Source organism: Cyprinodon variegatus, unplaced genomic scaffold (assembly GCF_000732505.1).
Source record: "Cyprinodon variegatus isolate N-32 unplaced genomic scaffold, C_variegatus-1.0 Scaffold1102, whole genome shotgun sequence".
In the NCBI taxonomy this organism is placed as follows: Eukaryota; Metazoa; Chordata; class Actinopteri; order Cyprinodontiformes; family Cyprinodontidae; genus Cyprinodon; species Cyprinodon variegatus.
The window spans coordinates 154,347-167,715 of NW_015151555.1; the positions used below are offsets into that span (position 1 = coordinate 154,347).

Genomic DNA, 13,369 nt, shown 5'->3' on the forward strand with positions numbered 1-13,369 from the left:
TGCAGTTTGAGATAGGATAGATGGAGCTACAAGTAGGGAAGAAGAGAAATACAAAAGGCTGCAGAAGACTTTAGACTGGAGCAGAAGTTCCCCTTCTAGCAGGACAACACTAACAGCTGGATCTACAGTAAATAGCTTGGATCAACGTATAATTATAACCTCAAATGTCCCAGACAAAATCCACACCAAATTCCTCCATAAAAGTTTTTAATTGCTTGTTTGAAGCAAATATTTTGGGTAACTTTCTAATTGTCTTGACACAGAAAAGGATAATGGACAAATATCTTTATTTATTTCAAAAGAAAAATGAAAAATAACCCTTATCTTATAAAGATAGCAAACCAATGACACATTTTTTATGTTTCGGATCAACATGAATCCACATCTGAATGCTTGTTTTATGGAGCAAGTAAGCATAGATAAAAAGTGAAAGTTTTTTAGCCTACTTTTGATATTTTGGTCCATATAGGCAAGGCAGCTTTATTTGCATAGCACATTTCAGCAACATGGCAATTCAAAGTGCTTTACATAAAATGAGTAAAAAAAAAACACACAAAAGAAACAGTTAAAAATAAAAACAAATAAAACACAAGAACAAAAATTACAGTGCAGTATAAGAGATTAAACAATAAAGAAATGAACGTTATTTAGAGAATTGCATATAAAAAAGAAAGGCAAATTATCAGATTTTTTTATGATGGAGGATTCTAAGTCTTGGGTAATAGAAATGTGGGTGAATCGTGATGAATAAATGTACCAGATTTCATCCAGAACATCCAGACACTTACACATTTCTTACGCACTTGGTCCTGATCCCTCCCACTATGGTGAGTGGAAATCTATCCGTATCCCACATCTCCTGCTACCGGAATAAGAGGAGACAAAGCGAGGAAAAGATCTTATCCAAGATTTTGCAAACATGGCGAGTCAGCAGCAACAAGTCGGGGCAGGCCGGGCAGACAGTGACGATTGAATATGAGTAAAAACTCATAAACCTGACACCGCATCAACGCGTCAGCAAATGCCTCTCGGAGCGTTTAAAACACGCAGCCACCATCTGGGTTTTACGCACTGAGGCTGCAGGAAGGTTGTTGCTGCCAACAAGTTTTTCTTTTTCCACACTGAGCTTCAACGCAGCCAGGAAGAAAGACGTCATGTTGGAAGCGTTTGGGACCCAGAGCGCAGCTGTGAGCGCACCGAGCGCAGACAAGAAGATCAGCCTGGCACCGGCAGGGATGGACAGCGGGAAGAAACTCCTGCAGAAAACTGGATCCGCTCTATCCAAGAGGAGATTCCTGGTCGCATTAGACCTACTCTGCCTTTTAATTGGTAAATATTGACCTACTCTACCTTTTAATTGGTAAATATTGCGCTTAGCCTTAAATAGGGGTTATATTATTAAAAATATAGTATTAAAGAGTTACATCATAAGAAAACATTCACGTTTTTACAGCCTTTTCAAAATACTTTTTAAAAATAATTTCATTTCCTGCATCTCTCAAATAATCAAATAATTGTACGTTTAATAGAAGTACAAACTTAAAATGAAAAGTAAAGAAGCAAAAATCTAAAAAGGGTCTTATAGAGCAAGAAAACAAAACATTTACTAGATGATATTGCAGATTTTATTAAATTATAGCATATATATTTTTATGTAAAGTCAGCAGTAAAGGGTGATATTTTATCCTACTCTGTATTCATTCAAATATTCTGCAACCAGTTGTGGAAATAATCAGACACTGCTTGGTTTTACTTGATTTTTCTTTGCGTGTTGAAATTAGTTTCTCCTTCCCCTTTTTTGTTTCATTCGTGCTAATGCTGTTCTGCTTCATTACAATTGCTTCCTTTTTGTTTAGATAACACATCATTTGATATTCAGTGTGTTGAACTCGTCCAATATGAACACTCAAATAACAGGTTTCCAAGTCAGAACTATTTTAAAATATTTTTCAAAAGTTGCATAAAACATATCAAATGGTTCCTTTACCTTAAAGTCATTTAGATCAGATGCCAGAAAAGGTCTCAGAAGGACCAGAGTGTTTTCTTCAGCTCTGCAGAGCTCACAACTGCCAGTCAGCTGGCTGAAAGAAGGCTGCCACACTTTTATAAGAAGCAGTAAGGATTAATTGTCTATATATTCCAGGTAAGGTTTGATTCGTACACATGTTGTAGTATTTTTGACTTGTCATCCTTCACATATAAAACCTGAAAATGCTCTTTTCAGAGTTTTATGAATCTCAGACTGTCATTGACTGCAGCTGAGGCTCATAAAAACACAGTGGAAAAGCCATTTAGTTTAGTGTCAGTGAAGCCCTGAAGCAAAAGCTTCTGCTTTGTTAGCAGCTAGCAGTGGTGATCTTCCAGTGCCAACCAGTTGTTCTCATGGTGTTTTGTAAATCTGTCCTTGGGGATTAACTATTTAAACAGAATTTCAAACAGGGTGGCAAATTAGCAGCACTCATATTATCATCTCACATTTATATCACAGAAAGAGATCCCACACAAACAGTAGGGATGCACTGATGTGAAAATCTTGACCGATATCAATATCTGTTATTAAAATCACAGCAATTGAAGTTATATGATTTATTCCAATTTACAATTCTCTACCCTTTGCACACCATAGAAGACCAACCACATGTGCTGACATTGCTTCTTTGCTTCAATGAAACAGCCACAACTCCTGGACTGCATCTTTTTCACATGACTAAACGAGCACAACATACTCAATCCTCCCCCCAAAAAAAACCTGGAAATAAAAAATTGGTTGTTAATATCTGCCCAGTTTTGCTTATCACACCGATATCAATATTCATGAAAATGGAAACCGACAGTTGACTCTGATATTAACACTGACATATCCTGCATCTCCAGTAAATACTTCACATGAAGAAAAATACCGTCAAGAGTTGTGTTGTAACAAGACCTCCTAACCCCTTCAGCTATAAGGGGATACATTACAAGCAGGGTATAAAGCAGCAGACTCGTATTCATATTTCTGTATTTTTATTCAACATTTATTTTATGATTAAAGTAGAAATCGAGCAAAAGAAAAGCAGCAGCACATTAAAAGAAGGACACAACAATTAGACAACAGTAAACACTGAAAGTGTAAAAATCTGAGCAATTTGACAAATAAAGAGCTAGATTTATTTGTACAGTGAAAGTTAAAGATTTTGAATAAAAGCAGGCCTTTTGTTGGATTCTTAAGGTAAAAAGGAAGAATGGTAGTATTCTGCTCAATGGGAACATTGTCTTAAAAAAATGGCGTTACAGTAAGATGAAGTTATCCTTTTCTGTTGAATATTTTTGTTTTAGATTTTTGGATATAAACTGTGACCCTATAATAATTCTATCATAGAGAAATCCATAAAAAAATGTTTGAATTAATGGAGAAAAAGACTCCATCCATATATGGACCCCTCCTTTCCCTCTCATGTGCCTTATTGAGCGCTCTGTACCAGCTGCTCTGTGCATTGCCTGGGGATTTCTGCACTTTCCATGACAACATCCCAGTTCTCAGGCTAGAGGAGCGTCTAGGGGGAAATTTAGTTTAAATAAATAAATGGGCAATTCATGAGTACTGCATTCTTTGCAGATGTACATGTGTGTGTGACCTCTAATTGCTGACCTACCCTCTGATGAGAAATAAGGGCTGATTACGTCTCATTGGCTCAATGGAAAAAAGTTGTATGCTGAAGCAGTTTATGTTACTAACAGGTTGTTCAGAAGAGAGGGGCCCTGTGAGAAGTCTCTCTATCTCCCCTTTTATCTCTCCACTCCCCGTTTTGTGTGTGCAGGCATGCAAAACAGAAACCGTGAAAGAAACAGTGAGGGTAGGATCTCCAGGGACAAGCAGAGACAGTGTGAAGCTGGTCCTGGCTCTGCTCGGCTGCTCCATTTGCTCTTTGTTTTGTTGGTCAGAGTTGAACTGGAGTCACAAACAACTCTCCCCCCTCCCTCTCTTCAACAACAGAATGCTTCTCACACACATGCGCAGTGGGAACCGGGTCTTTGTTGGAGCTCCGCTTTACTGCATTCCCTTATTTTAAGTCTTTGGAGAATTCAGCTTGTTTTCATTCAGAGCACATGAGGATCTCCAGTTTTCCTCTGTGGAGCTTCTTTCATTTCATGCCCACATTCCTGAATGTTATTTTCCTGTAAATATATTTGACATTTTCGCCCTTTCTTAAATCCCCTATGCTTCAGTTCTTACTCTTTAGCTTTGACTTTTGTTTTGATGTTTTGTTTAGCAACAGTCAAGAAAATAGGGATAATCAAACACAGTTGGTAGTTTATTTGCTCATAGTCTGTTAGATTTAATTTGCATGCACAAGGATCAAAACATAAATTGCACTGAACATTTATATTGTCATTTTTCTTTAAATTAAAAAATTCATTCTGAAATCTGTTCTGAATAATATAGAGTGTATGTGTACATCAGTGTTTTCTCTGCATATTATCAGGGAACAATATATTCTAACTGGTAACAATAGGGACCTGAACGCCCCAAGCATACTTCAAAAAACATAAGTTGTTCCCATTGTCAAGGATGACTACCATACAGTGTTAAAGTTAAAAAGTTTATTATTCAAAAGAAATTATTATAGTAAAGAAAAATCTCATAGTGTCATTAACATGACAACATCCTAATATAGGCTTTAGTTTGTTCTTGTGAATATGATATTAACAGTTATAGTTTGGAAATGACAGGAAGTCAAGAAATTTAAATGAATCTTTGATTTCTGTGTTCCCAAAAAATGTTACTCAAAGTGCGAAAAATTACCGGAAAAACAGCCAAATTTCAAATAGAAATTTAAAATTCTCAAAGAACTTGACAGCCTGTTATTAATAATGTTGGGTAAGCTTAAGAGAAACATCCAACAATGGTAGAGTGGATTTTCTGAAATTGGAGTTGTTACTAGCATTCGGTATTTTACCCCTAATAAGAACCTGACCAAAGATTTTTCAATGTTACAGAAACTAAAATCAGTTCTTATCAGAGATTGGAGCCAGCAGTTGGTCAGAGCAAGGCCATAGATGGTTCCTGGAATCTCAAAAATGTACATTTTGTTAATACAAGCTCTATTTTCTAAACTTAAACACAACTTTCCTTTTTGTATGGAACAATTAATGGCATAGCATCATGTGCTTCTTTACTGAACATGAAAACATGTTAACATTTTTTTTTTCTTAGTGGCTTAATGCTTCTAATTTGATTTCTGTTTTGCAAACCCTTCCTTTTTAAAGTAATGTTATGTGTCACTGTCTGAAAAATTCCTCACTGAAAAAAAAAGCAGGCTTTTATTCAAATAGCTGTTTTATGATAATCGAACGGTGTGGCTGTAGTTTAAAAAAAAAGGAATATATAATTGTATAAAACACTCCTACACTTTTGAGTCAGACAGATCTTATTTATAACACCTTCTGTCTTCACCTTCTTCACAGGAGGTGTGATAAGTTTCTGATCACACCTCCTACGAAGACAGAAGTCTGCCATCAAAATAAGACAGGTAGGAAGCATGAATGGTAGGGAAATTCCCAGCAGCGGAGTGAAATGCAAATGCAAGCTTATAGGTTAAAAATATAAAGACAATTGAGAAAAAAATAAAAAGAATAAAGGAATGTTCAATAAGGTCAAATATGCGACATGGGAAAAAACATTGCCGTCATTGGTTGCCGATTAAAAGACATATTTAATGTGTTGGAAGGAGTGATGGTTATGAAGTGTAGGAGTTGCGGGGAGGAAGGATCTGCAATGACAATCCTTTGTGCATTTAGGATGCAATGTGTACGTGAAGGAGTTTTCCTGCTCTGCAACAGCTTCATGCACAGAGTCCAAAACATTGTGTTATAGGCTTTTACGCACTTTATAGAAAATGTTTCAAATTGACAATTGATTTAAAACCAGTAAAGACAAATTTCTTTTTTAAAAAGTTACTTAATCACTGCAGTGATAATATTTCAGAGTACTGGTCATTTTTAGAAGGCTTAAAATGTTAGTTTGTGACGTGTTTGTCCCTACATCTTATCCAATAACAGACCCTTTTCTTAGAATTACAGCATTGCTGCTTTCTAACAAGGAATAAGTCTTTTACAATGGACAAAAGAAGAATTGTGGTGACAGCTGCCCAACTCTCTGTTACTGATGTATTCTGACAGCATTAGATTTTTAGCAGCACCAGAAGGACACCAGCAACACACAGGTCTTAGCATCTGCTGCTCTCTGAACGCATCCTGTGAATTATCTCTATTGGCTAACTTGGTTTCCACATCTTCTCTGTCCATGCAGCATCGATTCCTTTCTTTGCCTGTGAGCTGAAGGCAGTGGGCCCTTTCAAAAGAGGCTTCATATGCGGAGACCCCAGCATCACCTACCCTCATCTACGCAATGAAGCCATACCAGATGAGCTTCTCATAGCAGGTGGAATCTTCATCACAGGCCTCGCGGTGCGTGATCAAAATTTACCCCCCTTCCTTTAAATCAGAGCTTTTCTTCTTAATATTTATACTGATCCCTACCTCATTTTTTCTCCTTCAGATTGCTGTAGGGGAGTGTTGCCGGGTGCGTATCCAAAGCACAAGCTCAAAATCTTTCGTGAGGAACCCGTATATTTCCTGCCTGTACAAGGAGCTGGGCTCCTTCCTGTTTGGCTGCTGTGTCGGCCAGTCGCTCACCAACATGGCCAAGCTCGGTGTGGGCCGGCTGCGACCTCACTTCCTGTCTGTATGTGGGGTCACCTATGCTTCGCTCAACTGCACACCAGGAACCTATGTGGCAACAGTGACCTGTCTCAATTCTGACCCTCACTTAGTGGAAGAGGCCAGGTGAGAATATGAGTGATTTTCTGGATCATTAAGCCACCACTATGCACAACCCGGGTGTAGAAATAAACAGCTGCAGGTCTATAGATTACATTACTGTAACAAAGTTCCTGTATTTCATCAATTCAACTTTAAAAGTTAGTATTATACATCATATACAGTCATTCAACAAGTTCAAATCTTTATGGAAAGTATGTAATTAAAAGTTTACTTATTTCACTAAATAAAACAGACTTTATCGACAATTAACTTGCAGATTGAGATATTTAAGCCTTTGTTTTTGTCAGTTATGAAGTTTTTTCTGCTTATGGCTGTAAAAAAAGAAAATTTCGGTTGAATGAAAAGTCTGTTTTTACATGCTTAAAGGTTGTTACTTTAAAAGGTACCTTTAACAAGCCTCATCAGAACGCAGATTCTAAGGCAATGAATAAAAATGTAGCTTCCTAAATACAGAGGAATACTTCCCAATCACCTCTTTCTGTAAATATTTGACAAATTTAAATCCCAGCTAATGAAATCCCAAAATTTTCACTGAAGTTGTAATGCCAATAAAGACACATAAAAAGTGTTTTTAGTTCCAGAATAGAATATAAATATATTTATATCCCATTGTTTTGAAATTGACATGATTTTGAAATAAAATCATGTGTTTCTGGATTTTCTTTTTAATTGTCTTCACTTTTTCTGTTTTTGTAGGAAATCCTTCTTCTCTGGCCATGCTTCCTTTGCCATGTACACAATGCTCTATTTAGCGGTGAGTTTGGATGTTCTCTATCTTTCATACACGTCAAAATGGAAATGCATGAATAATTTAGATAAATACTGCTTTATTTTTTTGAAATAATAATAGTAATATAGTAATAGTAAATAATAAGTAATGCACTACATTTGTACTTTGTTAAATAAATATGGAAATTATTGCATTTTTATTTATTTTATTTAGTCAGTTGTCAGAAATCTTTTCTATTTAAATCAGTGTACAGGGCTAAAATGTTTACAAAGTGATTGGTCTGCTGGTTGGTTGTGCAAGTTCAATAATAAGTCATCAGCATCTGTTTAATAGGTCTTAGTAAAATTTAAAATAATTTAATAACTGACTCCTAAACACATTATGAAATGAGGAGTGCTTCATTTCATAAAAATAAATAAAAAATCAATAAAGAAAATAAGACATGTTGCAGCTGATCTACAGCACACAATTAGACGTCCAAACTGGTTTGGTTCTGTTATATATGTATTTGGATAATAGACTCAAAAACTTTGCTTTCCATCACTTTTAAATGAATGAAATTTGCAGGTTCAAATTAATTGCATTTCCTCTATCCATGAATTTGTGCAGTTTGGTCATTAAAATGTGATCTGAATATTCATAAAAGCACAAAAGCAAATGGATTTAAACATATATTTGAATGAGGTTTTGCTATTAATTACACTATTCAATACACTAAGTTATTTGTGTGTTTATTAAATAAAACTCGCTGTGTTCTTGTCTTTTGGGAAATTTTCTGAAACACAAATTTATTGTCAGTCCAGTTTGCAACAAAACGTGCAAGAATGAGAGAGGAGAGGAACTGACAGATACACGGCAAACAAAGACTGCTTTGTTTTGTTGTTGTGGGAGGAGCGTTAACATCGCCCCACAGCTCTACTGTATTATGTGAAAATGTGTGTGTGTGTAGGTGTGGGTGGGTGAATGAATGTGTGTCTCTGCATGATAATTAATTACGGTGCATTCAAAAAGGGTTTTACTTTGGTTTCCTGATGTTTTTTTTAAACCAAGTTTACATTTATAAAATGTACTGGTTAGAAAATGAAAACTTTTCAGCAAAACCAGAGTTGTTTGTTTAGTTCATGTTAGAGATAAAGCTCATGACTATTCAAGGTCTGCATAGATAAAGGATGAGGCTTATTTGTGGTAATCAGACTTACCTTACACCATCACTGATTACTCTGCTGTTATTTTCACTGTGAGATTTAAAGCCTGTGTGATGTAAACATCACTATCTTTACTGTTGATCTTTACTGTTGGCGCTGTGAGCTCCAGCTGTAAAAAAAAATGTGCCATCAGAAACAGGGGGCGCCAAACACTCAAAACTCTGACTCGGATTCAGACAGCAAGTAAACAGGAAAAACAATGACGCTTCTATTCAAGAAATACAGTGAGGGGGGGGTTTGTGTTTTTTAGACAACACAAAAAAATGCATTGCTGCCCTGGTAAAAATGACTCTGTCTCTTCTACTGTCTTCTTCTTTGTAGACAGTTAATAAATGAGTCCGTCATCACTTTATATAAGCTTTATTGAAAAAGAAATACTGCAGATTTGAAGTGGTTCAGCTGACCTAAAATTTTTAAATAAACTGCCGTGTGCTTGTTAACAAGGTGAAACTAAAGCATGTTTGAATAACAGACAAGCTTAACCAAACTCCTTAAAAAGTCTGGCTCTCTATTGGCTCATATAATGAGAACCTATAGTTTCCTTGTTAAAGTAGGTCTCTGCTTAATTTTTACAATCTCACCAAGTTAAAGCATGCAATAGGATTAATTACAGAATGGCACATTTTTGCAATAATGTTATATAGTACTGTTCATTTTTTTAACTAAGATTTATTTGATCAGTCCACTATGCATGTATACAAAGTTTAAGTAAGGACATTTTTTTCTAAAAGTTGACACAAAGAAAAACATTCATAGATATACAAACCCGACAAAATGTTTTGAATCAATATTAAGCCGATTGTTTCACCTGGTTGCAAAGAAAAAGCAAAAATTATTTAATCAACAGCTGAACATTTTGGCTTTGCGAAAAAAAAAATGTTTTGAGTTAATCCAAGTTTTTGGAGAAAAAAAATGGGGACCGTTCAATTAAAAAAATGTTTCAAGAGTTTCGTCTGATTCATGGAAAGAAGCTTGAATCATATCAAGTCGTTTTTTAATACCTCTGGAACAACAGTCAGCTTTTGAAAAAAAATCTAGATGTTATTTATTTCCTCTTTTTTTATAACATCTCATTCATAAATAGTGTTTCTTTGGTATTCTCCTTTGTATTAATAAACTTTTTTTTATCTCCAGTTCTACCTGCAGGCCCGGCTGACGTGGCGAGGGGCCCGGCTGCTCAGGCCGATGCTACAGTTCCTCCTGGTCCTCCTGGCGGTCTACACAGGTCTGACCCGTATCTCGGAGTACAGGCACCACCCGACGGATGTGCTAGCAGGATACATACAGGGGGCCCTCACTGCTTACTGGGTGGTCAGTAAACTTCTCCTTCTCTGTTTGGCTCATCAGAGCGTGGCCACCTGTCAGTTTCTGCTCATGTCTCAAGTTGTGTTTTGTTTGTTTCCCCCCTCCCCAGGCGATCTACATCTCACCAATGTTTAAAAGCTGTAGCTCAGACCTGTCTGCAGATGAGACACCGGACAGCCCCCTGTCTCCCCACCACACTGTCTGCTAAACCCACAACCTACAGTACCTTCAGACTGCAAATGTGAAGAATGTTTGGCAATTTCCTCTGGAATCAAAAGACATACCTCAATGTTTGGGCAGAGAGCAGAAAAAGACTATCTGGACAATCTCTGCAGCTCATAAAAAAACATAGAAGTGACTGAAAAGTAGAAAGGAAAAGTGACTGAAAGCTGTCTGTTGTGTGGACAGTCTGCATTCTTTCCTTGTGACTGATCACGCCCCACCTGCCTGTAAGATGAGACTGAAAACAAAAGCCACCATAACTTTGCACCACTTGTAAATATATACATATTTTTTGAGCACATAAGATAATGTCAAAGCACTTTTAATTTCCAATGTAGTTTTATTACAACTCTGCAATGAATAGAATGTAATTTATATATTTTTTTATAAACATAGATCACTTTATTTAACTGTTTAAAATAATCTTGTATGTTTCTGAAGGTAAGCAATCCTTTTCTTCATGTTTTTTTTTTGTGTCAGATGTTATATATCCTGCATAGTAAAGATGACTAATCGACTACCTGACAGAAAATAACACATATAAAGGTATTGAAACAATTTGTCAGCCATTTCTATTGTATGTATCTGTCAGCCTCAGATACAGTGTTAGAAATAAAATCTTTTATACTTACTTTGTTTTGATTTTGTGTTATTTTGCTCTTGACAATATTTTTTTTTATACAAATTTGACTTTTTACAGCACTAGTGTTTTTTTTCTGACAGTAGACTGACAGGAAAGGGTATGAAAGAGGGGGAGAGACATGCGGCAAAGGACGACAGGTCGGATTCGATCCGGGGTCGGCCAGATCAATGACTAAGGCCTCCATACATGGGTCTTGTGCGCTAACCACTGCACCACCGAAGCACACCACTCTTGATAATATTAACATAAACTTAGTTAGTAGTTACTTGGGCCTCATGTGAATCTAGAAACACTACTACACCAAATACCCCTTTTTAAACCTTGACTGGATTTTTCTTTCAATATCTATTGAGTGACAGTGTTGGAAAATGACTGTCATTTCAGAGTGCATGTGCCTGTGAGTCATGTTCACTCATCCTGTTGATTTACTTCCGCTCTTCTGCACAGACTTCCACCATGTTTTCTTTATTGTTTATAAGAGAAGTAGTTAAGATTTTTTTTTCACGCAACATTTTTTAATCGTCGTGATTCTTACAACCCTAAAAAACATTTAAAAGAGAGACTCATCTCTGTTGTTTCTGTAGCAGTTAATCAAAACTTAAAAACAATACAAAAACACTTTAGAACTGAGCAGATTTATAGGCTTGAGTTTTAGCAAGCAACACATTTTCATAGTTTTCCATATTTCTATTGAATTTAATTAAAGGCATTTTTTTCATATGCAAGGGAATTTCATCCGAATGGTTTTTACCTTTTCAATTTAATAAATGCTTTAAAGGACAATAAATATGTATATTTTGTATGGGGCGGAGTAAAACAACTGGTTCTTTTTATCTCTAAGATTAAACAGTTTGGGAAGTCAGTTAAACTTTATTTTTTACAGCAAACATTTCTAAATATGTCTAATAAAACTGTATAATGTGATGCAGGGATTCATACTGATGCTGCTAAATCTCATGAAGGAAATGACATTTAACACCATGATTCACATTCTAGAGTGATTTGCATTCATCTTTACTAAAGATTGTTATAGGAAGTATACACCCTTATTTGCTGGTATCATCAACAGATTCAAGTGAAAACAGTCTATAGAAGGAAGTTATTAGTAAAAAAAAATCTTTATTACATCAAAAGAAGTAATACAATCTTTATATCTGTCATTAAAATCATACATAGTCAATCTTAAAATAATTTTCCTGATTTATATTCCGAGTTCTTCTTTGTTACCTGAAATTAATGTCAACATCTTAATAGCTGGAGCCTAAAGAAAGCTCTTAAATTTACTCAGAAATGTCACGATTATATTTAAACAATAATCCAATTTAGCTTGTAAACATTTGGTAAAATTCCCTTAATTTGATTTGGGATTGGAAATGTTGTGCGGCTGCTGCCTTTAGTAGTTCCAAACTGATCAAAAGGTTTTTAATTTGATAATAAATATATGTAGAGTTTCCAGCTAAGCTGGCGATACAGGAAGATAGAAAAGTTTTATCTCTCGGAAAATTAAAATATACCCCTTTAATATTTGCTCTGTGTTCAACACTCTAATATCTAAAGCTGCAATGATCTTCAAGATTTTTTTTAGGCTTTTGCTAGTTTTTACATAAGTTACAGTTCAGTGGTTTGCTAAAATAATCTAAATTAGGCCACTTAAGACACTTCCAAAATGTAATGGCCAACTGGTTATGTGTCAATGTGCAATTTATCAAAGAAACCAATTAAATTTAGACCAATGAGCACTTTGTTACCTGAGTCTAATAGACTAAAATTTTCCCATCGCTTTAGCTTCAAACGTCCCAAAACATGACACAAATAAACTGAAAATCTGATCAGCAAATTATCAATTTTTTTTTTAAAGGCAGGAGTTTTATATACTTATCATCTACCTTTTCTTCTTTTTTTCAAAGCACGTATTTTACAATGCTCTACCGTGGTCGGATACTTGTAAAGAACAGGACATTTGTAAAATTTAAATATCTATTTATATAAAAAAAGAAGTGATTTTTCTCTAAAGGTTGAGGATGTGAGAAAAACCACAGAAAATTCCATGACTTTCATGCTGTTTTCTTTTAGATGTTTAATTTTACCTTACTTGCTCATAGTAGTATGTCAATATGTTGTGTGTTAAATCCTGTACCACACAGTATAGAGTGCTGGCTATTAGACCCCTTCACCATTTCATACATTTGCATTATTTATTTATTTTTATTTTCTTCAAGTTGTTTGGGAACTGAATATTTACCATCATTGCTTCCTTCTTAATGACTTGTCTTCATGGTGTTTGACTCAAAACTTAAATGACTTATTATGTTGGTTCAATCGAGGTTCACAATCCATGTTTATAGGATGTTATATAAAATCTAAGCTAAATAGTTTAATTTGAAGTAATATTAGCTCATTATTATAAGTATTCAACTCCGTGATTCATCAATAAGACTA

General features: G+C 35.4%; 1 protein-coding gene across 1 annotated transcript; it reads left to right on the plus strand.

Annotated features, from left to right (window-relative positions):
* Nucleotides 1-825: 825 nt before the first annotated feature.
* LOC107101481 (lipid phosphate phosphohydrolase 3-like) lies at nucleotides 826-10,879 on the plus strand. Its single transcript, XM_015400418.1, has 6 exons — nucleotides 826-1,329; nucleotides 6,293-6,450; nucleotides 6,542-6,828; nucleotides 7,522-7,579; nucleotides 9,895-10,071; nucleotides 10,175-10,879. The coding sequence occupies exons 1-6, from the start codon at nucleotides 1,155-1,157 to the stop codon at nucleotides 10,271-10,273; spliced, it is 954 nt and encodes a 317-aa protein (XP_015255904.1). The 5' UTR covers nucleotides 826-1,154; the 3' UTR covers nucleotides 10,274-10,879.
* Nucleotides 10,880-13,369: the final 2,490 nt, after the last annotated feature.

Bases quoted from the DNA above. Each gene is read 5' to 3' on its own strand.
- LOC107101481 (XM_015400418.1), top strand. From the start codon at position 1,155: ATGTTGGAAGCGTTTGGGACCCAGAGCGCAGCTGTGAGCGCACCGAGC. The intron at 6,829-7,521 runs GTGAGAATATGA...CTGTTTTTGTAG, and splicing joins CACTTAGTGGAAGAGGCCAG to GAAATCCTTCTTCTCTGGCC. The intron at 7,580-9,894 runs GTGAGTTTGGAT...TTTTATCTCCAG, and splicing joins ACACAATGCTCTATTTAGCG to TTCTACCTGCAGGCCCGGCT.